Here is a 25,532-nt window from a genome sequence, read left to right as displayed (position 1 = left end):
AGAAAGGGACTTTATTCAAAGATTGTAAGTCAATCCAATTGACTTCTTCAGAATGATCAGAAAAACGTGAACCAGAAGAGACGAGTGAAAACTATGAAGAAGTTCAGTCTCAGTTCTAAGACTGAGAACAGGGGCCAAGAAACAGCTGGATGAGATCTTTAGATGCTATGGCCTTGTTTGTAACTTTCTTTTATCGTTTATTTTAATTGAAATGGACCTTTCAAGCTACCCTCAGTAATATTAGAACATTTATACAGCTTTTCATTGTCCTTAAAAATAAGTTTTTTAAATTATTTTAGAATACAGACAGAACTAAAGAATACAGTATCATAAATCTTGAAGTTCGCGGTCTATCATCTGTATTCAAGCCAAATCTCCACCCCCAATAAGTAATGGATTCCGAGATGCTATACGTTTTCAAGGAGAAATCCCTCTTGGCGTAAAACCTGTGATCAACTCCGTCAGCCCAGTTATCCATCAGTCACTCGTGTATCTATTACATCTCCCTACCCTCGGAATCTCTGGGCGATTAGTTTCGCCTGCTGCGCTGCGGTTTATGCGCCCGCTGAGCCGGCCGCCGCTCTATGTTGTGTTGTGAGGCGGGAGGGTGAATTTTAACGTTTAATATTTATTTGTAGAGAAAACTAAACAACCACGCGGATCATAATGGGGAAGAAGGAGGAAGAAGAGATCATAAGGATCGCGAAAAAGATGGATAAAATGGCGCAGAAAAAGAATGCGGTGAGATGGGGTCTCTTGACATGTTGGCCGACGGAGAGCCATAGATGCCGTTGGCTTGGTGTGTTTTACAACCCCCTGCTGTAATAGTTCACCGTAAACGGCGGGTGACTTCTAATATGGAGCTTCATGCCCTCGATTGCAAACAAACAAGTGTCGTGGCTGTCCCCTGTCTCTTTGTCGTCACTTTCATGGACAGCCTGCTGCTTTTTCATTCAGGATAAGACGCCGGTCCTGGGGGTGCTGCAGGCTGGGAGCCTGGCACTGACCTGTCAGGTGCGGGCGCCTCGGAAATGCTGTCCCTGGGCGCGGGGTTTCTGTTTGTTCCCTGCGGTTGTGTTTTTTCGGATTGGCATGAAGTACCTGGATTGTGTACTCGGGAGCACCCCACAGGTTCAGTATTAAGGGGACTAAACCGTGAGGGCCCAAGAGCCTGGGCTTTGAGTGAAGCACGGAGCCGAGGAGGCGAGGGTTGTCTGGGGCGCCATTTACACGGAATCTGTCGAGATGCGCGATTACTATTGATTTTTGTGGTTTAGCTGAAGAAATTCGACTAAATTACGAATTCAAACATCGTTGTTAAAAGTATAGACAAGTCGATAATGACTCAATATAGCAAAAAAAGGTTTTTTTTTAAATACTCCAAGGCAATGTGTGTAAGCTGAGTTATACTAGAGCGAAATAACTTCGGATCTTTTTGTTACAGTGATGTTTTTCATTGAGAGCAACGCTGTTTTGAATGGAAGTTCATTTGAACTGATTGTTTATGATTCATAAGCATTTGCGCAGTTTGTTTTTAATTAGAAGCGTACTAAGGAATTGTGCGTATATATGTGTTTTTTTTCTTTGAGTAGGAAAAGAGCTTCGGGAGTTATACATAGTTAAGATATTTACACGTTTTTTAATAGAAAAGGCGGAGCTGCCGTTATGCCTTTACTGAATTTCCGAAGTCTGAGATAACAAAGGTCTTCTAATTGAATCGATTATTTTTAACAAGCAGTCGACGGTCAAAATAAACAGAAGGAGCTACTACGCATCTAAATCGCAGTGATAAAATGAAAACGTAGTGTGACCATATTCGAGTATTTACGGTACATGGGAAAAAGCGCGTTTCTCTGTCAGCTGTACTTTTTACAGCTTGGGTTTCGATTTCAGTGGTTAGGTTCTCCGTTAGAACAACAGCTTCAGCTTCAATCTCTCCCCTGGAATGAAAAATCAATTTCCATTAATAGATAATATAATGTCTTTGCTTTGATTTTAATCAAAGCTCCCTTACTTTTAAGGGAGTAATGTGTTTCTCATTTTTAACATTAAAAGTTAATGGTTTGTGCTTGTAAAACGCATATCTGTGCTTGTAAAACGCATATCTGTGTTTGCTTTTGTGTTTTCTTTATTTACCAACATACGCCTCTTCTATAGAAGGTAGCCTAGGAAAAATGACTTAATAATAATAATTGCTTACACTTATATAGAGCTTTTCTGGAGACTTCACTCAAAGCACTTTAAAGTTACTTAATGGTTTGACTTCTCAATTTATTTTATTAGTGATGTTCCTTTTAGCTTTGCGTGATTTTGGGTGGCTCTGTGGCTAAGGATCTGCGCCTGTGACTGGAAGGTTGCCAGTTCAAATCCTGTGGCCGGCAGAGGAATCCTACTCCGTTGGGCCCCTGAGCAAGGCCCTTAACCCTAACTGCTCCAGGGGCGCCGTACAATGGCAGACCCTGCGCTCTGACCCCAAGCTTCTCTCCCTGCCTGTGTGTCTGTGTCTCCATTTATGCGAAAAGACGAATTCCTAATGCATATAGGGTTAATAAAGAAACATTATTATTAATGTGCAGCATCCACCTGGATGATGCGACAGCAGCCATAGTGCATCAGAATGCTCACCACACACCAGGTGGGGAGGAGAACAGAGTTATGAAAGGCCAAGTTAGGAGGCCATGATTGCTAAGGGCCAATGGAAAATCTGGCCAGGATGACAAGGTTACACCCCTACTCTTTTCAAGAAACACCCTCTGAGTTTTAATGACCACAGAGAGTCAGGACCTCAGTTTTACATCACAGGACAGCACCTGTTTACAGTATAGTGTCCCCGTCACTATACTGGGGCATTAGGATCCACGTAGACCACAGGGTGAGCACCCCCTGCTGGCCCCACTAACACCTCTTCCAGCAGCAACCTTAGTTTTTCCCAGGAGGTCGCCCATCCAGGTACTGACCAGGCTCACACCTGCTTAGCTTCAGTGGGTTGCCAGTTGTGAGTTGCAGGGTGATATGGCTGCTTAGGGGAAGTTCTTGTTTTTGTTGAACAAATACAGAGCCTTGGGGTTTGCAAGTTTTGTGTGTTTTGTTGAATTTTCTAAGGCTGTATACCTCATCCAAATCTATAGGTCTTGCTTCTTTTAATAGATCAAGAAGGCCATAGAAATGGAAATTGTTTTTTCCCTAATGTAATTGTAAGTCTTCAGATCAGTGCAGAAGGATTGACAAAAATATACTCAGATTTTAAGCATTTTCATGTATTCTACTTACTTCAAATGTGCTTTTGTTTACTTACAAAACTGAAGTTATATTTAATGAAACATATTACCATGTATTTTCTGATGCAGTCTGGAGCTTTGGATTTGCTGAAGGAGTTAAAGAACATTCCCATGACTCTTGAGTTACTACAGGTAAACTTTTAATGTTTTTTTGCAGCAGTTAAGAGTATGTTGCAATATGAACACTTCCTGTGAATAAACATTAGCCTTAGAATGTAAACATAGAAAAGAACCTTTTGTCTAGAAGCTGCCAGAAATTGCAATCTACATTAAAATAATTAAAAATGTTATATCAATTATTAAAAAAAAAACAATCCTAGCCATCTAGTTATACAATTTTCTGCTGAAAGTTACACGTAATAATGACTTTACCGTCCATTGTTAATAGTGGTTAGGTTTTTGTGGTACAGAAATTTGATCAGAATTCGCGCTGTAGGACCCACATTGCTGAACATTTTCAGTTTGAGCATAAGAAAGAAGTAAAGCCTAATTAAGGGCGTTTTTCTTATGATAATTTGTGAGACCATAAGGAAAACTTGTAGCATTCAGGTTTTCAATGTACTTAGTCTTTTCTGCTTTCTTTTGCAGTCTACCAGGATTGGAATGTCTGTGAATGCTATTAGGAAACAGAGCACAGATGAAGAGGTCACCTCACTTGCAAAATCGCTCATCAAATCCTGGAAGAAGCTGTTAGGTAAACAAAAATAAACAAAACATCCTTGGTTAATTCCTAATAAATCCATATAAGAGTGCACATGATAAGAAATCACCTGCCAACGAAAGCTTTGCAGATACAGAAAAAGAATACATTAGCATTTACAATGAATCTACCTATTTATCTGGTCCTTTCAGTCTCGTGTTTTTTTATCTGCTTGATGTTGTTTAACGTGGTGACATGGTAGAGAGTCTAGAACAGATTGCCCAGCAGTCCTGTCGAAGGTGCCTCTCTATAACTTTGCTGGTCAGAGCTGGATGACATTCTGAAATCTGACATTCTAACATCCAAGCAGGCAGGATGATGGGTCTTATTGCTTCCTTGTGACCATATTCCTTTGAGAAGCTGTTTGCCTATAGTACCAGGAGAGGGCACTGTATTTATGTCCATACTGGGTTGAGTACTATGAGTTTAACCGCTAATTTTTTGCTGCAGTCATATATATGGTATAATTGTTATAGTGTGACCTTAAAAATAGAAGAAATGTTCACATTTGGTTTGAATTCATATAACATTTATGAAGTAAATAAAGCAAGTAAAAATCTTGTAATACGGAACATGAGGACGTATATACTACCTATCCTGAAGAAAAGGGGTTGGTAGCCTCTCAGAAGGGGTATGCCATGAATTAACACATGCACTTGTTTTTGTAGATTTGTGTGCCATCAATACTGTATTAATGTGAATTATAACCTGCTTACATTTTGATTAATAAAAAAATAATATTAAAATATAACCATATCTAAGATTAATAAATTAACATGCATGTCTTACCATTTAGTGTAATAATTGGTCTTGCTTTCCATTGCTGAGTTCTCCAATCTCGGAGTCGTAGCTCAACATTTTAAGCAGCACGCAAGAGTAGTATTGTGTAGTTAGCTGGCTATGGGACTGACAAAAAACTGACTTTATGTAGGAAAACACCTGTTTCCAGAGGTATGTTGATCCAAATGCTGGGAGCAGTGAAAATGACACTTTCTTCAAGCAGTCACATTTCACTGGCAAGGACTTTCAGCAGGTCACGATGGAGACATTGTGATCGCTTTTAGTAGCCTCAAGAGTGTTTTGCAATTCCCCAACATTCAATAAGTCTGTGCAGTGCAATTTAATCAGCTGCATTTCAAAATCCTAAACACTAATTGAAATGCTGAAAAACCCATGTTGCTGGTATCTAAACTGTCTGGTTTAATCAGAAAATAAAACACTGGGCCAAAGCTATCTGGCTTAAACAGAAAATAAAAAAAATATATAATATAGTTTTTATACTAGTTCACACATGAACACTCCAAAATTAGCAAAACATATTGTACAATATTTTGGAATTTCTTTAAGATGTTGGAAATAGTGGAAGGTTGAGGTGTAGGTGTCCCGAGAAAAAATGTCAGATTTTGAAAGAAATGCCTTCCACGGATGTCGAGTAGAAACCAGTCGATTAGAATTAGTTTTGCATCCCATTTTCATCATGGAGTTCGGAGTACAACATACAGCACAAATAGCTCAGTGTTTATGTTGAACAAATCCATATGCATTTCTTCAAAATGATAGAAATGAGCCAATTTAATATCCTTTGTAAGCAGCTGCCATTTTGTCCAATTTGTTTGACTTTACAGTTAAGTGTAAAAAATGTTATAAACTGGCACACATTACAAGCTTTTCTGTGAAAATAAGCTAGTAACATTAAAAATAACACAGTAAATAAACTGAGTTTTACTCTAAGGAGCTTTCATTGGGTGGCATGTTGAAGAGAATTACAGTCAACAGTCAAGGATAGTTTTTATTGTTTTTTTAGTTTAATTTCTTTGTGGCTTAATAGACTTTTATTGCACATGATGCGTTTATTTTGGGTGTCACTAAAAATCCCTTTGCTGTAGGTTCCCGACCCCTGCTCTAGAAGTATCTGCTTTTTCTTGGACAAATGTGGTATTTGTATGTATACAGACAGAGGTGGACTGCACTGGTTTATGCACCATAACTCAATACTTGTTAAAAGATTACTAGGAAAATGATTTACTAGGATCTTGGTTTTTAACATTGATTACTCAAGAAGCGCATACATAAGCAGTAGGTGTCCACTAGCTGGAGTCAAAGCAGAGCTGGGATTATCCCATCTTTACGAAGCGTATGGGGTGTGGGCTGGGTTACCATCGTGCCTATGAATGCTGTCCTCTTTGGACAGAAGAGTAAAGGTCAGCATAGACCAGGAATGTTTTCCCTGGAAAATAAATATGTGGTTTTCCTGTTTTAATGGCAACCCCTAATGTAATCTTTAAAAATGGTGATGATATGTAAATGATTATCATATACTCCTCTAGAAGACATTTATCTGCTGTTGGCGACACTTCTATCCACATTCCATGGCCAGTCAAATTTGTAGTAATGTGTAAGCTTATGCATGTGAAGGAAAAAAGGCCAATGCACTACTTAGCACTAGATGCAGTGGACACAATTTTTCTCTATGTTAAGAATCCAGAAATTTTCCATCCATCATCTAGCAGCGTAGACCAATACAAGGTTGAGGGGAGCTGGAGCCTAACCTGGCAAGCAATGGGTGTGAGGCAGGGCTAACCCTGGATGGGACTCTACACAGGGTCAGATACAGATACAAACACACACTCACTCCAGAGCCAGTTTTCCTGGAAGCCAGTGATCCTACCAGTATATTGTTGGACCGTGGGAGAAGCTCTGAAGAAATGCACATAAAGAGGGGGAGAAAATACATACCCTGTGCAGATAGCGCCCCAGATCCAGAATTGATCCCAGGACCCCAGAGCTGCAAGGCACCAGTGATAATCATTGTGCCAGTGTGCCATCTGGGTGTTTTTAATTTTACAATATAACTGTTCACAATAAATTATTTTTATTATTTTTTAATTTTTTTTTCCCCCTTTGATTTATTTACAGATGAACCAGGAGGGGGTGAGAAGGTATCAGAAGAGAAGAAAAAGGAGCCAACACCTCCCACTCCCACGTCAGCTTCCACGCGGAGCAGCCCTGAGCCACGAGAGGAGAGGTAGGTGTGTCCCACTGGGGTGGCAAGGATATATTTCCATTTGTCTGCCCCTGTGTTGACTTATAGGGGCTGATGATAAACATTGCACTGATAAAAATCTAAAATGTCAGATAAACAATTATAATTCAGTTATTATAATTATGATTATTCCCTTCTCTGAACTAAACTGATTTGTGGTTGGAAGTAAAGATATAGTAAATCCTCAGTTTATCAGACTAATAGTGGGGAAGGGGTGTCTGTTAAATCACTTTTTTTTTTGTTCAGCCCCGTAAATATTATATGAGTGTGTATATTTATATACTTTCTGAATCTTTTTACTTGTATTTTGAACAATACCAATCAACACAGTCATTGAAAATTATTCCTGTCTTTTTTTTCTTAAAAATACACTGTATTTTATGTAATTAATATACGGTATAAAGTTTGCTTAAGACATGAAACACGCAACATCTGTTGTAAGCAATTGGACTACCCCTGTAGGAGATTGAATTTTAAACTTATGTAATATTTATTCTTTCCTTGTTTTAACATCAGTGCATTTCTCACGTATTGCAGAGAAAGTCCAGTATTTCTGATTTTACAGACAAAATTCTCCTTTAGCATATTTTGTCTGTTAAATCCAAAGTCCTTTAAAGTGAGGGTTTACAGTAATGGAATCTACATAGATTGCTTACTTCTTATGAAGAATAATCTGTTAAATCAGTGGTTCTCAAACTGTGGTACGCGTACCTGCAGTGGTACACGGAGTGCCGCCAGGTGGTACGCCAAATGACCCTGGAACTGTGTTGTGTCCGCTGAAAAATCGGGACGGGTTTTCATATTTTGTATTTTAATACCTGTCAAATACGCAGCCTAAGTACTACGATACAGTGCGCGCTTATACTTCAGTGGACTCTGTAATTCTATACCACTTTATAGGAATGCGTTCTACGGATGCAAGTGACCAATTGTATTTAAAAAAAAGCTACTGTATCTCCAGCAAATAGGGAGGTAGGAGAATGTGTGTGATTTTGGAACAATGCCAACGTTGTAAACACAGGAATGCATAGAAATACGTGCTACAAACGCTGGTAATCTTTTGAGCACAGGAAAGCGTGATAGATAACAGAAAAATATATAAGAACTGTTCTAAGTTAATTTGAGAAAAATACACCGAGTGTCTCTGTGTTTTGCTCTTATGCGCATGAAATAAAAACTTAAAATAAATACGGAAATAAAAACAGAAACGGGGAAAAATGCAAGCTTGCGGTTGCTAATGCAGGTAAGCCCCACACTGTTATGTGTGGAGAAAAGGCTGCTGAATAGCTCGACCTGCTGCCCCCCTGAAAGACACAGTCATTCATAGAATTATTGAAATGAAGGATTATATCAAAAGTACGCTGACAGAGCGCGTTAAGATGAGAAGATGTTTTTCACTGCAATTAGATGAGTCTGTAGTTGATTTGGCCAATTTGCTCGTTTACGTTAGATACGAGTTTGAGGGTATGTCCCGTGAGGATTCTCTGTTCTGTAAACCGCTACCAACAGGAACTACAGGAAAGTACATATTTCAACTTCTGAATGAATTTATTGAAGAGAATGGCATCGACTGGATAAAATGTGTCGGAGTTTGTACAGACAGTGCTAGAGCAATGACAAGCCGACACAGCGGTGTAGCTGCACGAATTAGAGAGGTTGCTCCAGAAATGAATGGACGCATTGCAACATCCACCGCGAGACCTTTGCCGTTAAGAAAATGCCTGACGATTTAAAATCTGTTAGACTCTGTTGTAAATTGTATCAAGGCTCGAAAAATAAATTCACATCTGCTTTGCTCGACTAAACAGGCTCACCCCTTTCACTGAAATGGTGCTTTTTAAATTATTTTTATTTGTTGTTGTTACTGTTTTTTTTTCTGTAAAACACTTTGAGAAGACACCTTTAAAGGCGCTATATCAAACAAAGTTTATTATTAATATTTATTATATGTATGTGTGTGTGTGCACGCGCGCTCATGTTGTTCATTGAGAATGTCTGGAGTTCCTATGAGATGATGACTTGTAGGTGGTACTTGGATGCTTTCGTTGGATTAGGGGTGGTACTTGGTCCAAAAAGTTTGAGAACCACTGTGTTAAATTATAAAGATAGTGTGACACTAAAAAGACCAAAATGCAGTGTTTCTATTATTGCATGTAGGGGATTCAAGGTTTTATATTTGCCAGCATCTTGCCAGGAATGTTAAACAGACCATCCTTTGAAATTTAAATACTGATATATCCCCAGTGAACATCTCAGTATATTTCACTTCTAGCATAAAATGGGCAGCATTGCTGCATTTTGAGTTTGCCGGTGTATAGGATACATTGATTTATAAAGTCCAATAACCTGAGGAGTAAATATTTTTGGGAACAAAATTGATTCCTACTTTGTATAATATTTACTTGGAGGTCACTGGAAAATGCATCTGTGAATGATAGTATAAGGTAAATACTAGTAATAAATATTCAGTTGTACATAATAAAACAAAGGTTTAATGTATATCAGATTGTCTTTCGGTTACTCTTTGCCATTCTTTATGATTTCTTACTACTTCCAGTATATGACTTGCCTTATAACAGTATTTTTTAAGTTTGCACAAAAGTATTTTAAAATGATACTGCCTTTATCAATATGGGTAATATGAAATAAGTCTACCCTCAGCATATGGTTCAGTGCTACAGATGTGTCTCACTAGACATTAATGTTTACCTTATTAGTTAGAGTACTGGTAAAGTACTTATATTTTACTATTTATTGAGAGTGATGTATTTCCACCCAACGTTCAATAAATTCTTCCAACCTCATATTGCATTTGAGTCTAGGAATGCATAGGCTAAAATTGTTCCACACAGTATTACCGCTATTCAATATTCACAATATGTATTGTCTTTTTATTGTGAATATCAAATGTATTACCTAATAATAAATACATGATAAAATCATTTTAAGGTGAATATGTGTTATTGCACAGTAAGGTTTACATTGAGAAATGACAAAGCTAAAAATATTTCACTGAGTATTAACAGTATTACATCACAGGCAGGATTCAAGTTAATTTTCGGTTTCCTTTTTGAGGAAAAAAGACTTATCTTATAGATGAACAAGTAAAGTTTTATTCCATGCTGTAAGGAAATCAAAAGCGACACAGTGTTTCAGCTGTGGAAGAAGGTCTCACAGCCAAAACAGTCTCTTTTCTTTTCAGCTTGGAATAAATCTTTACCTGTTCCCTTGCAGCCTACACCTGCTGATGCAGCTACCTACTTGAACATGTCTTATAAATGCGCAAATAAGTTACATTATTTGGTGCCTTACTTGTAGTAGTTATTAATAAATGATAGTGTATCTCAGTGAATTTCAAGTAAGAAGCCCATTTATTATTATTAATGTGCTGTTTCGTCTGTATTAAAAGTGCTTATTTAATTTGTCCTTGCAGTTCGAGCAGCAACTCAAGCAGCAAAAGTGAAACAGGTGATGCTCCACCCAACACACTGATCACCACTTTCCCTCAAGCTCCCAACACCTCAGACTCGGTGCGGCTTAAATGCAGAGAGATGCTCTCCAGTGCTCTTCAATCTGGGAGTAAGTTCAGTATTCATTATTCCACCACATGTACCCTGTACCCCTTATCCTTTCACTTACCCGGGATTTACCAGCCTGGTGAGGCTTTTAAGAACCTATGTTGCTTTTACCCCAGTGAGTCGTGATGAGCTTTACCAATGATATCGCCCACAGTGGGATCACTATTCACATTGAGATAGCTCTGGTGACTGGCCAGACGATGGCGCAGTTGTGAAGCTTTCATTCTTGTTGCTGTATTTATGCTGCATGCAGCACTTAGTAATTGTACGGGTGTAAACAAGGTAATAAAGATGAGATAATAAGAAAAAGATAATCAAGTTATGCAATGTCAACTTTGCATTTCTTTGCAGTGACCTGTTGGGAAATCCTGAGCAGTTATTTATTGTAAATGTTACAAATAAATGGCCATATTTTGACATTTTAGCCTTTTTGATAGTTAAGCTTATCTCAGCAGTGTTTGGAGTGCTGATCCTTCACCACTGGTAATTATGTTGACAACTCATTATAGCGTTAGAAACAGAATACATGAGGTAAAAGCTACCACCAGGAGCAGGAAATGCAGCATGTAATTTAAATCACGGAAACATAGTGACCCAAAAATGACAGAGAAGAACTGTAACACTAGTGAATACACACTGTTCTGGACTATATACCCATTCCCAAGATTATCTAAGGGTTCGGTTCCTTGTGTCTTTATGTAATCTGAATCTTATGCAGGTCAGCAGTGAGCTTTTCTTAGTCATTTTGTGAATAAATATAGTCAATTACCATTGTCATATTGCAGCAATCCTCTCTTATTTGCTCAAGCTGGTCTGTCAGTGAGGAAAAAGGAAAAAAGGAGAACAGAACTGCAGGCTCGCTGGGTTTATTGTACTTTAATGGTTAACAAGTGATAAGGTAGACAGCAAGAGGGAGAATGTAGCAGCACCAAGCAGTCCTTAAGGTTGAGAAAGGAGACATCCTCTGTAAAGAGAGAGAGAAATGAAGTAACAATAAATGTAAAAATGTTTAAAACCCTATTCCTATAATTAGAATAATAAAACGCCAAATGTAGTACGTGAATAATAAATACCGTTTAATGAATTTATGGGGCGGTGCAATGGCTCTGTGGCTGGAAGGTTGCCAGTTCATATCCTGTGTCCGGCAGAGGAATCCTTCTCTGTTGGGCCCCTGAGCAAGGCCCTTTACCCCAACTGCTCCAGGGGTGCTATATAAATGGCTGACCCTGCGCTCTGACCCCAAGCTTCTTTCCCTGTCTGTGTGTCTCATGGAGAGCAAGTTGGGGTATGTGAAAAGACACTTCCTAATACAATAAATTGTATATGGCCAATAAAGTGATCTCATCTTATGAAAACTGTGCATTTAATTACCTTACATTGTACTGTTCAGACTTGTGTATTACGCTCACTCTTGTTATTGTGGGGGTATAGCTCAGTGGTAGAGCATTTGACTGCAGATCAAGAGGTCCCCGGTTCAAATCCGGGTGCCCCCTGTACCCTGGTTTTCTATGTAGGGCGGAGTGGTGGCACTGTGGTTAAGGATCTGCGCCTGTGGCTGGAAGGTTGCCAGTTCAAATCCCGTGGCCGGCAGAGGAATCCTACTCCGTTGGGCCCCTGAGCAAGGCTCTTAACCTCAACTGCTCCAGGGGCGCTGTATAAATGGCTGACCCTGCGCTCTGACCCCAAGCTTCTCTCTCCCCATCTGTGTCCCTGTATGTCTCATGGAGAGCAAGCTGGGGTATGCGAAAAGACAATTTCCTAATGCAAGAAGTTGTATATGGCCAATGAAGTGATCTTATCTTATTATTCATCAGTAAAAGAACCTTTCTGCACTACTTGTTCTTTACACATGAAGCCTAAACTGCCCCTGCCTAGGATTTTTTTTTATGGCATCCACAGAATTTGTTATTATGAATTTGTAAGTAAATATCCAAGTTGAATCTAAGTCAAGCCTTACATAACCCAGGTAAAAAAAGTATATTCTTATTTAAGAAATAAACTTTAAAAAATTCTAAAGGAGTCTCAAAATGAGTCAGACTTGTAAAAAAATCTGAAGGTATAGTGTTAGTAGTGCAGATGCTAATTCTAATTCAACAGTATAAGGAAATTTAAGAATTTTTGTGTAGTATTTATGGGAGATGTTAACTTTCCCCCATTGACTGGGAAATCCCCTATAGAAATGTCAGGAGCAGAAACCAAAATGCCATGGTTGATGATTTTTTAGCTACTTTATCAGAGTATCTACAGAACTACAGAAGGAAATGCTTATATATGTGATTGAGAATTTGGGAACTAGTCCCTCACATAGGAGCAAGAATTGTAACATGATTATATTTGATTTGACAAAATTATGTAGTTAATTTTCTTTTGTCTTGTGGTTTCATTGCACACTTCAAGTTGTGGATGGCTCTGAGGTGGTTTGCTTTAGCGATTAGAAGCACTTGTTATAATGCACGAATTTTATTTTTTTCATTATTCACTATATAATCATCTGCCTTTTTAATCATAGCTCTTCATTTGTCTGTTTCAGATGACTACATTGCTATTGGTGCCGATTGTGATGAACTTGGAGCTCAGATTGAAGACTATATCCTTTTTTTTTAAACAATCGCAAAACAAAAACCTCAGTTGAATCAATTTAATTTATTTTTAAGGAGTCTGTTACAGGTTCTTAAAAGTCTACTGTTATTAAAGTTCCCAAATAACTTAAATTATAAGTAGTCAGTTGCATTTTGTATAGAACTTTACTTGGCTCTGCTCCTGTTTATTTGTCTGTATGACTTCATATCGGAGTGCTAGAGATTTAACCTAATCAAGTGCCCTGATGACCTCCTTAACCAATCAACACGCATTTTTCAGGAATTCAAAAACACTGACATGAAATACAAAAACAGGGTACGGAGCAGAATCGCTAACCTGAAAGATGTCAAGAACCCAAACCTGAGAAGGAATGTCCTTTGTGGAAACGTACCTCCAGACAGAATGGCCAAGATGACAGCAGAGGTGTGAACACGGCAGATTACTTGAGATGCGAAGTCTATTCTTACAAAGTTTCTTGTGTGAATTAAATTAAGCCTTCGATGTTAACACACCGCTTCAGTCAGGTTGTAATGGCTTAATATAGTTGTGCCGAATGGTGTTTTACAGCTGATCTTACTCACAAAGTGTAGTACAAAGTAGAGCAGCAGACAGCACCTCAAATGTCCCATGTCTTTTGTCCTGTAGGAAATGGCCAGTGATGAACTTAAAGAGATGCGTAAAAACCTGACCAAAGAGGCAATCCGAGAGCACCAGATGGCAAGAACAGGAGGCACTCAGACTGATCTCTTCTGCTGTGGCAAATGCAAAAAGAAGAACTGTACATACACCCAGGTACAAGAGAGCAATGTTACTGTAGCAATATCATTTTTCTATACATTTTTCGAGAAAATTGTACGGTAGTAAAAACAAAACAAACAAATTGAATGAGCTTCCAAGCAAGTCTCTACCCACTTGAGACCAGTCTCCCTGATCTTTTCATTCATTCTGAGTCGGCAGGGCAGTCCTTTGAGGCTAATTAAATGATTAGGTCGACTGTGTAACTGAGAATGTGGGTGGATCAAAAATCAGAAGACTGTAGGTCCTCAAAGAATTGAGTTTGAGAACCCTGTTCTAAAGCAAAGCCCACTTTCTTTATTACTGCAGAATTCTAGGAGTGTCCCCAGAGTTTTGTTATGATGAAATCCCCTACATTTTACTTCAGTAGGTGGAAGAATTTCTTAAGGATTTGAAATACAGGTGTCAGTTTACCATCATAGTTGTAACAGTGCTCCAATTCTTATTACAAATTTAAAGGAGAGCTGCAGTCCCGATTCTTCGGACCAGTTATTAAGTTTCGGTAACAAAATTAATTAGTTGACGGTACTGCAAAATTTGACCAATTCCGAATTAAGTGCATCGTGAAATTTGTGAAAATGCTGTGTGGTCTCCATTTTGTAGCAAACCCCTGCTCTTTCCATGGGCGAGAGCTTGTGAGAATTGCGACATGAAGCGGCCCTTCCTGCTCACTAGTCACTGCAATGACTAATGTAATGCGATGCATAAATGAATTAGTACAGGTAGTGCCGCAGACATTTCACTGCAGAAATGTTCCAGTATTATCTCCATGCAGAATTAACAAGTAGGTTGTAATTGCGGTCAAAACCATCTCGAAGTCGAGAGCAATATTTCTATTGGGTTAAAAGAGATGTATTCACAAGCCTGCTTGTTAACAATGTAATAGGGCCGCTTCATGTCACTGGACGTTTTGTTGCCTTGTTCTGAATCGCAGAATATAGCGCTGCGCATACCTGAAAATATAGTCTGTTTTGTAATGTTACTTGGAGGTTTTGCACGTTACTGTGTACACTTTACTTTCATTGTGGTTTGAAAAGCACTCATCAATGCCGATTCTTTCTAACCCCGAAATATAAAAATTGCAGTTGCTGTTCCCCTATGCCTGCATAGTATGAGGTGCTAGACTGCCCTGTCTCTGGACATGAGCAATTTCAAAAGTGGACAGTAAACATCCTTACACTTGTAAGGTGTGATTTAACACAGTTAAAGCCAAATAGTCCCCACTTAGAGTTATTCATTTACACATGTGCATACTTTTGAATCAGTGATTGAATCATTGAAAATTGATATTAACTACCTACATTATGAAATATATGATCATTTTGTATGTGTATGTGCATAGTTTTGTAAACAATTTTTTTTAAACGAGTTTTTCTAAGAACCCTTCTCCAATTAAACACACTTTTGTCTCTCGCCTAGATGAGCAAGTATGTTACACTGTATGCAAGTTGTCAACAGGCCTAATTAATGTTTTCCCTTGTTACTCTCCTACAGGTTCAGACTCGTAGCGCTGATGAACCAATGACCACATTTGTTTTCTGCAATGAATGTGGAAATAGGTGGAAGGTAACCTTTTTCAATATTTAAGCTATTTGGCTGGGTTTCTTCAAAAAGACTGATTTTAGTTGTTTTTCATTTTAATTGAATATATTACACAGGTGTGTAAGTGCTGCAAAAATCTGAAGATTGATCTGTTTGCTTGGATTAACTTTAAAACACTTGGACATTATTAGGGAAAAACTAAATCATAAATATTAAGGCCCATTATACATTGTACAAAATTGCAGTTAATTGCTTAGCAAGCATACAATGACTTAAAATGAATCAAATATAAACAAATTAAAAATTCTATTAATATCAACATAATTAATTTAGTTATTATAAAATTAATACTTTTATAAAATTATGTACAGTTAGAAGTCCCCACTGTGCTTCTGGACATAAATTTAATTTTACCATGTTAAATAACTGACTTTTACTGATTCTTTTAAAATGTTGGTATTGTAAATCCAGATCTTTAAGTGGTATTATTTTCAGTGACAAGGTTCCTTAAGTTATTTAGGGAAGAGCGGTGGCTAAGGATCTGTGCCTGTGGCTGGAAGGTTGCTGGTTCATATCTCGCAGCCGGCAGAGGAATCCTACTCTGTTGGGCCCCTGAGCAAGGCCCTTAACCCCAACTGCTCCAGGGGTGCTGTACAATGGCAGACCCTGCGCCCTGACCCCAAGCTTGTCTCCCTGTCTGTGTGTCTGTGTCTCATGGAGAGTAAGCTGGGGTATGCAAAAAAGATGAATTCTTAATGCAAGAAATTGTATATGGCTAATAAAGTGATGTAATGTCATGTTATGTTATTTTGAGACTTGCATAAATTACAATATATTCTTGCTCATTATTTCCAATTCATGAAGGGGCTTTTAGGTAAAAGGGATCATCCTCAGTTTTGTAATGTATAAAAGGATTGTTGTTAGCTTTTAGTAGCAAGAAAAAGTAATAATGCTTGTATCGATATGGCACTTTCATCTCAGAGGATTCAAATCTGTTTTACATATAGGATGGGCCCACTTAACCCACTGCTGGGTGACAGTGGCAGCTCTTAGGTGTCAGCAACCCCACTAAACAGCCAGAGTGCAGCATGACATTTAGCCAGGACACTGTGGCTAACACCCCTAAATGTCCAAATGGTGCCATAGCATCTTTAATGACTGGCAGTCCATTTCTCATTTGAAGGACAACACCCCCTACAGCACAGTGTTCTCGGTCACCATACTAAGGCATAGAATTCCCAATCCAAGTCCGCATGTATCACCTTGCTTCGTTTTTGAGATCTGATTATATCAGAAACGATGGTCATGCTGTTCATCAGAAACCACATTTTATGACCAACCCTAAATCAGATCTCTAATCCTGATAGATGCACAGACAACGATAGACAATGTCAGCTATACATCTAAATAATTATTGTTTTCTAGAATTGTAACTATATTTACCTTATCAACTACCAGCCTTTCCAAGGACTATCACTTAATGAATATTCCTGTGATAGGTTAGGATATGCTTTCAAAAACTATACAGGTAGTCTTCCTCTCAAATGGCTTTCAAAATAAGTTTGTGAGCAGTTTTGTTTCTGCTTAAGAAGAGTAGATTAGTCTCTTGTAGCACTAGCCCAGCACATTGAAACCCAAATTGTAAAACATTTTGTGCATTTATGATGTTTCCCTTCTGTTTTAGTTCTGTTGAAGAGGAAAGTGAATTTTCCGAAGTCAAAGAGGATATAGACTGCCGGACCAGGACTTCTGTTGTTTTTTTTACCTATATTTGTTGATTAAAGAAAAGTTAGGAATTTTGCATTAGTGGAACCTGGTACACAGATGGCCACAGAAAAACATCACCACTATTTGATTTTAACCATTACGTCCTCGGAACTATTCCTTGTATTAACATTAGGTAGTTGGAACAGTCTCTCAGACTATGGTTGATGTTAATGTATTTCTTTTTTATATGTAGTTTGACATTAAAATTTTATCAATAATTTCTGTTTCATGTGTGTTCTCTTATAAAGAAAAATGTCATGTCATGCTTTCACAACTTATGGATGATTTGACACATGTTTATGTGGAATCTGAATGTGCTTCCTTTAGTTGAAGTTAATGTACATAAAATATACATGCAGAGTCTGTACATTAAGAAACATGAAATACATATTTAAAGTATAATTGTAATTGTCTGTTATAGTTCATAGAGTACACATACTGTTTTCACATTTTTCATCATTAAATATCTCAGCGTTATTTGATAGCTCATCGGTTTTCATTTTCGTTCCATCAAGAGTTAATTTAGAAATTATGGAATATTATATTATGCAAAACCATTTTTGTTTCTTGGAATAATATTTTAAATGTTTTGCTAAAATAATTTGGTAAATCCAATGAAAGACCACTCAAAGCCATATTCTCCAATTACCATCTCCAATCTCATCTGAATGGCTTTCTAGACCCCATCAGCCTGTTGATTGGAGTCTGTACGTCTCCTTATGTGTTTGATACTTGTAGGAAAATATGCTAGCTGTATCATCCTGTAGTGAATATATTTAGAAAAAGAAGAGTTCTACTGAGATGTAATGAAAGTAAGTCTCAGAATGTGTTAGAATTGGCAGAAAACTGAAGCATTGCTAAAAAAAAAATCTAGCCTCAATTAGCCATTTTGTAAAATGGCTAGAAAATGCCACTGTAATTTCTTAAGGCTGAAACGGGTCTAAAAGAAGCTTGTTTCTGAATATTAGAACAGTATAATTTAACCCTAGCAGCAGTGTAAACCCCTTTCATGGTTCAAGAAAAACAAATCCCATGGGGATTTAGGAATTTTAGACATATGCAAAGTAATCTGTATTCACTTTGTTGTGCTACTTAATAATAATAAGGGGGAGATATAAATTTTTGAGGAAAAGACCCATGTGCAGAGGGGTCTGTTTCCCTTTTACTAAAAATCATTAGACGCGGGCTCATGTGTATGCTTGGGCTATTAGTATTGTATTAGTATGCATGCTGGAGGCTGCTGACCAGGAGAGAAATTTAAATGAGATTTTATTGTTAAGAAGTGTTTGAATTTTAATCTTATGCATTATTAATCTTGTATAGTGGGAACATGAACTAACAATTAGGCTGGAAATGCACTCTGCTTTGTGATCTTCGCAGGTGCATCCACTTAAGTGTTCAACAATACAAGGTCACCCATTCATTAGCCATGGTCACAAATGTTGCCGACTGTATGAAGTGGTGCACTATCAGGGCCCTGACAGAAATCTCTTCCTTGATGCGTTTGAATGGGTTAATGTTTTGGTAAAAATAATGCCTGTTTCCGTCATTGTGAATAACACGAGTACTTTGCCTTTTTACTGAACAGGAAAGAGTTCTATTTGTCTTTAAGATTTTATAAACTTTCCCCATACATTTGCTGTTGTGAATGTTTAATTACATGGTATTTTTAACTTATATTAGTTTTACGTAGGTTTCGTTTGTTGTTTATGGAGTGATGCCTGCAGTTTCTTGAAGGCTCCCAGGGGGATCATCTCCTAGAACAAAGCTTGCCAGCTCTTGTTTTGAAGCAAATGAATTCTTGGTCTGGCTTTGTGCGTGCAATGTTTTGTACCAACCCAGGTAATGAGAACCAATACTAGTTTATGAAATAAGGCTAATTAACTTAATCTCACCTGACAAGCTACAGTGCCGTGAAAAAGTATCCACCCCCTTTCAGGATCTCTGGATGTTTGCACGATTTTGCAGCTGAATGTTATCAGAGATTTTATTCATAAACAAAGTCACCCTACATCCAATATGCCTGTGTGGAAAAGTTAACTCCCTCTACTTCAATTCAATTAAAGGGGTGACTAGGGGCAGCTGTGCAAATACTAAACAATCAAGGCTGATTTGGGCCAGATTTAATCTATAAGAAACTCACAAACTTTGTTACTCATCACAGTGACATTCTCACTACACACAATCTAAGACTAAGACATGTTCTGATAGATGACAATTTACCTTAAATGAAGATTGTCAGTAGGATAAGCAGGAGATAACTTACACAACTGCATTGTGAATGGTTCAGGTGGGTAGCTGCGTCAGGATGCAAAGGCTGCAAAGGAACAAGTAATAGGTTTATTCAATGCTGAAAAGAGAAGTAAGAAAATGTTTCGGCTGTGGAGCCTTCCTCAGGTGGGTCAACCAATGCAGCAATATGTGGTGTAAAACGCAGGCCTGCTTTATTGCGTGTAACAAATCGTGTTCTTTAAAAGAAGTTAAAGTTGAAGTGTGGGTGATAGAGGTGAAAAATCAAATTTCCACAGTGGAAGATGGTGGCTATACCCACAAAAGTCAACCAAATAACTGAGACATCAAGTCAAACATGCAAGATCAATCATGGGCCTACTGGGAAACTCAAGGGTTTGTACACTGCTTGCCAAATTTCTTCAGTCAGTGCTGCTAAAGTGTCTTAATCTTCCCTCAGATAAAATTGTGGACATTCAATGAGCCAACAGATCACTCTGGCCTGTTCTAGACCCCGACAAGCGTTTGTGAGACCCCAGTGTGATTTCTCCATTGCTCTGGCAAAAGAGTATACCTTTGAACTCCACTGAAGAAGAGCAACATTATTCACAACTGTAGCCTTCTCATTCTACCAGGCTCTCTTGAATGAGGACAAGAGGAAACAACAGGAGTTTTAACAGTGAAGGAAACTTGCTGACTGGAACATGTGTCTCAGAATTTGACTGCCTGGCCAAGCTTAGTTGCATGCTCAATGGGAAACTACATTTATTCACTTGACCTGCATCCGTGAAAGCCGTTTTAGACAATATCGAAGACTAACATTTCATGTCACATTCAAGAAATTGTGTAATAATATAAATGGAGGTAAGGAATTGGTTCCTAGGCCCTTCTTATATCAACTAATATTTGGACAGAGAAAATCGCAACAGTACATGTTAGAATCTGGTAACTCTTAGCTGATCAGTGAGTGCTATATCTTTTCTGTCCCTACAATATTACATAGTAATATTGTGGTGTTTTTTGAATACCCAATGCACTGTTTGGGGCCTTGTGTGTTTTCATTTCGTTAATCTTGGTTAGAACCAGACTTCTATACTTCATCTTGGGTTGTGAATATGCAGTGTCCACATCCCTGCTTGTCAGACATCAGTTAAGTTTAATGACCCACATAGAATGTACCTGAATGTGTTTAGCTTTTGTATACTGATCAATGACCACTTCATTGGTTTATTATATGGAATATTCATTGCATAGGGCATGAAATTTAAAAAAAAATGCTGACAAAGATCAGACATTGCTATGCTTCAAGAAACATATTTAACTGAAAATGAGCATCTATATCTAAATCTCAATGCAGATTGGGTAGAGCACATCTATTTTTCACCTTTTAATTCATGTAAAAAGGGCACAGCTATCCTCATAAGCAAACCAGGTCCATTTATTTTAGAGCAGCAAGTCAATATCATGGAAGGTTTGTTTTCATATCAGGTTCAATATTTGGACAGCATGTCACTATTCTTAATGTTTACAATTCCAATAAACTGAAGGCTGATATGCTGCTTTTGATTAACATGCATTGCAAAGATTTGGGTTTTCTAGCAGGTGATTTCAACAGTATTGTAGGTTATAATCTAGATAAATCCTCCTCTGTCCTTGTTCTCAACTTCTGATCAGCATTCACCCTCACTAAGCTGTGCAGGAACACTGGTCTTGTGGACACAAGGAGAAACCTGAATTCTTTAGTTAAGGACTATGCTTTTTTTACTTCAATCCTCTGCCCTTTTATTGATAATAATGATAATGTGATGATAATGTTTCTTTATTAGCCCTATACAATTTCTTGCATTAGGAATGCGTCTTTTCGCATACCCCAGCTTTTCTCCATGGAGACACAGACACAGAGACAGGGAGAGAAGCTTGGGGTCAGAGCGCAGGGTCTGCCATTGTACCGCGCCCCTGGAGCAGTTAGGGTTAAGGGCCTTGCTCAGGGGCCCAACGGAGTAGGATTCCTCTGCCGGCCGCGGGATTTGAACCGGCAACCTTCAAGTCACAGGCGCAGATCCTTAGCCACAGAGCCTTCAATGTAGATTTAACAAAATGAGGAATTCTTTCATCCCATATTGAGTCAAATTACTCTATCAATAATTGAGTTCACAATAAAGAAGCAATGGTTTATGGCCAAGCGCCATTGGTGGATTATGTTCAAGACTGAAGAGGTAATGGTGATTATATGGGTTTGGTGTGAGTATAGCTCAAGCAAGTTTTGGTACTGCTGTGTATTTGTGTGCATTCCTGCAGGAGTGGTGTTATATTAACTTTGAACAGTGAATATAACATAATGTAATGTTCACTTTTACTGTTTGTATGTTTCTTCAAAGATGCTTTGATGGAAGACAAGAAACTTTTGTTGGAAATTGAATAATTAAAATAAATAATTAGATCCGAATATCAAAAATAACCTGAGTGCTAGATCTTATTTGAGGCACGTAAGTTTTTTATTCTCTGGCACAGCTCTGGTGAAAGAGTAATACATCAGAGGCAAACTAGGACAAACAAATATTTAATTCATACTAATTTCTATAGACCAAAAAATCCAGAATGCTAACCTTGTAACCTGAAACACTATACAACACCTAGCCAAGAAGAGAAATACTTTGCATCCTAAATAAAGTTCAAGTTCAAAGATTATTTGCCATTTGTAACAAGTGCATTGGAATTCTTAATTGTGGTTGTTCTTTCAGTATACAGACAGGTGAAGACTGAAGCAGGTGAAGCAATAAATAAAAGTAGGCGAGCAGTGTATCTTCTAGTATACAGTGCAGTACAACATATATATTTTACAATATACAATAATAAACAAAAGAAACATGCAGTATGCAACTTAACAGTCAACAGTCAGTGGTAGTGGCTAGCAGTGCCAGAAGAATATAACTCAGCACTAAATGCCCCTCCCTTTAACATGGATACTCAAACATGAATAGGTATCCATCTCTGTATGCTAAAGATGCATCACCAAATTAGGAGAGAATATTTTTAGCCTGAGGATTCCACAATAAAAGAAATCAGCATTTCTTTAAAAAACAGGGACAGAAAGCTCTCTAAAATGAAGTTCCAATTACTTAGCCAGAATCTGGTCTCCAAAAATGATCAGTAGAAGGTCCTGGCACAAACCTAGAATAAGAGAATTTTCTTCAATCTGCCTCTCTCTTTTTGTCTTCCATTTTTCCTGTGTCTTCTTCCTTTCTACCTAAGTCTCTTTTTATGGACTGATGAAGACTCTAATGATTTACTCTACCAACTAGAGTAAACCAGAATATTCCCTTTGATCCTCCTTGTTTACAGGCTTACCTGTAGCTACACAAACACTTAGGTTTCCACCCATTGTTTTCAGAGTCTGTGAAATGCAAACATTTTTCTTAGATGTGGAATTTCAAGATGTGAAATGCAAATGACCCACCCCTTTAACACATAGAAATATGTTGATTGCATAACTATCCCCACATGCTGTGTCAAATCTGAATTAAATCCTAAATTACTTCCTGTGTACAAAATTACTAAGGAAAGTTATACAATTATTTGAATGACCTATGTGCACAAAAATAGTAATTCTCATTATTTCAGAATAAATGCACCTCTGTAAGATCCTACAGTCAAGCAGTAAATTTCAAACATCAGTTAAAATATAAAAAGCAAGGAGCTTTCAAAACAAATCAAGCATAAAAACTGTAATCAGGGGAAGGTATGAATAATTGAAGAGGAACACTGAATATCATTTTAAGTACTGACGTTGATCAATGGGTATATCAAACTATCCAGATACTGCCTAGTCTTTCCAAACTACGTTGCCAGAAATGGAGGAAACTGGTTAGATTCCACTGTGAGAGAGTTCAATGGCTAAGATGGGAGAAAATGTTCATGAGTCAACAAAGTCATACCAGTCACTCACAAGGTAACCTTTATGTACTGAACAAAAACATATCAAATCCAACATGGAGTTTGGAACAAACATTTAAGAGACACAGCCAGAATGCGGCAAATGTTTTTGTGGTCAGTGAATATCAAAATTAAAACTTTTTATTTAATGTGGAATGTGTTATATTAGCGCAAACCCAGTCCAAGGTATCATCCTGTTAATACCATCCTTACTGTCAAGAATAGTGGTGGCAGCATTATGTTTTGGGGCCATGTCATCGACGGCGATTGGGAAGCTTCAATATTGAAGGGGAAATGGAACAATGTACAACCAAATCTTAAAGGGAAAGCTGCTTCAGTCTTCCAAAGAAACCTTTAATAGGACAAACGTTCAACTTTCTACAGGACAATGACCCAAAACAAAGGAACAAAGCTTCACTGAACCTAATTAACAGGAAGAAATCTATATAAATATATAAAATCTGTGGACAGACTTGAAAATTGTTATTCATCAATGATCCAAAAACCAACTGACAGAGCTTTAGCACATTTGCAAAGAAGAATGAGTTAACCTTATAGCCTGTAATTTCTAACTTGGCTCCACCAAATATTCATACAGGGCGTGAATAATTGTGCAATCGATGCATTTTAGTGTTTCTTTCACCCATAAAAGTGTTCAATTCATCTGTATTTGTAATTTAAGCAAATGGGATATATTTGGAAGGGGGTAAATATTATTTCAAGGCATTATGTATAAAAACTGTACATACTACAGTTTGCTCCATGAAGTTACCTGTCAAATGGCAGGTGTCCTGTAGAAAATTCTGATTACCCTTTGATTACAGGTTTTCGGATGGCTAAAGCTTAAGCACATTGTCTTCAGGAAAACTGTAATTTGCACGGTACTTATATTTAGTATCAGCCATTAAAAAATATCCATATAAAAGCTTCCTGTGTGTTACACATGTTTTCAAAATGGCTAAAATAAGCAAATAACTTATTTCTGGAAAGTCACATTCTGTCACATGGACCATGATAATTTTAAGATTATCTTAAGAATACCCTCATTGATTCTGTTGTTTTCTTGATTCACTTAACCCTTTACTTATCAAGCAATGGCATGTAGTGCTTATTTACAGTACCACAACATTGTTTGGCTTTTCCCAAGAATTAAAGTATTATAAACTGTTAACTTCTCATGAAAACATCACATAGGTTACAAATGAGACAATGCCATTTGGCCCATCTAGCCTGTTTGGTAGTTAATAGATAATTGATCCAGGCATATCTTACAGCTGTTTCTTGAAAGAAGCTTTAACAACAAAGCTAAGTAGCACGATAAATATTCCCACAACCCTTTGGGAAGAAAAGTGCCTTCCGTTCTCTGTTTTATGCATTTCCATGTAGTTTCAATTTGTCTCTTCTGGTTCATATTTCAATGTTCACTCTCAACTATTTACAGAGCAGCAATAACTTTTTTATGATATGCTTCATAAAATTGTACACAGTATTCCCCCCAATTTCTAGAAGATTATTTAAATGAAGTGTCAACAAAAACACCTAACCCTAAGCAGCTTCTTCTAGCTCAGCTTCTCCCATTTTGTATTTATAATTTATGTTTTATGATCTACTGTACATCTGAAATCCTGAACACTTGTCTACATTAGGCATCTTCTGCCAAGTGTTTGCCCTGACCTGAATTTTAAGACTGTGAATTTCATGTGCTGCTTCCACAGCGATTGCTAATCCTCCTAATTTGGTATTAGCTGACAACTTGACTAGTTAACCAACTATAATGGAATCTAAATCATTCATATAACTTAAGGAGAGCATTGGCCCTAGTACAGATCCTGGTGATACTCTGCTAATTGTATCACACCAATTTAAGTTCTCACCCTTTATTTGAACTCTTTGACCAGATATAATACAGATACTGATAGATATACCATACTCAGTATAATATATTTTTAATGATTGGTGTAGGTTGTTGAATACAAAAAAAACCCATAGAATCTGTACTGTGTGTTACAACAAGTGGGTATAATATAGTTGGTTTCAGCATTTTGTTCAGGCCTTGTATTGATGTTGCAGTTTGTTAGTCTCAACAT

The 25,532-nt window shown here is 37.7% G+C and overlaps 1 protein-coding gene and 1 non-coding gene across 2 annotated transcripts; both read left to right on the top strand.

Annotated features, from left to right (window-relative positions):
* Positions 1 to 512: 512 nt before the first annotated feature.
* tcea1 (transcription elongation factor A (SII), 1) lies at positions 513 to 17,501 on the top strand. The gene is made up of 10 exons (XM_006634025.3): positions 513 to 741; positions 3,348 to 3,410; positions 3,867 to 3,972; positions 6,895 to 7,003; positions 10,455 to 10,600; positions 13,130 to 13,186; positions 13,448 to 13,602; positions 13,825 to 13,971; positions 15,469 to 15,540; positions 17,201 to 17,501. Exons 1-10 carry the CDS (start codon positions 667 to 669, stop codon positions 17,207 to 17,209), a joined length of 939 nt encoding a protein of 312 aa, XP_006634088.2. The 5' UTR covers positions 513 to 666; the 3' UTR covers positions 17,210 to 17,501.
* trnac-gca (transfer RNA cysteine (anticodon GCA)) lies at positions 12,021 to 12,092 on the top strand. The gene has a single exon. It is a non-coding gene; the product is annotated as a tRNA-Cys (tRNA).
* Positions 17,502 to 25,532: the final 8,031 nt, after the last annotated feature.

The sequence above is a fragment of the Lepisosteus oculatus genome, chromosome 6 (assembly GCF_040954835.1).
Source record: "Lepisosteus oculatus isolate fLepOcu1 chromosome 6, fLepOcu1.hap2, whole genome shotgun sequence".
Lineage (NCBI taxonomy): Eukaryota > Metazoa > Chordata > Actinopteri > Semionotiformes > Lepisosteidae > Lepisosteus > Lepisosteus oculatus.
Note: the sequence above shows the minus strand (reverse complement) of the source record. Positions and strands in the feature narration are given on the sequence as shown.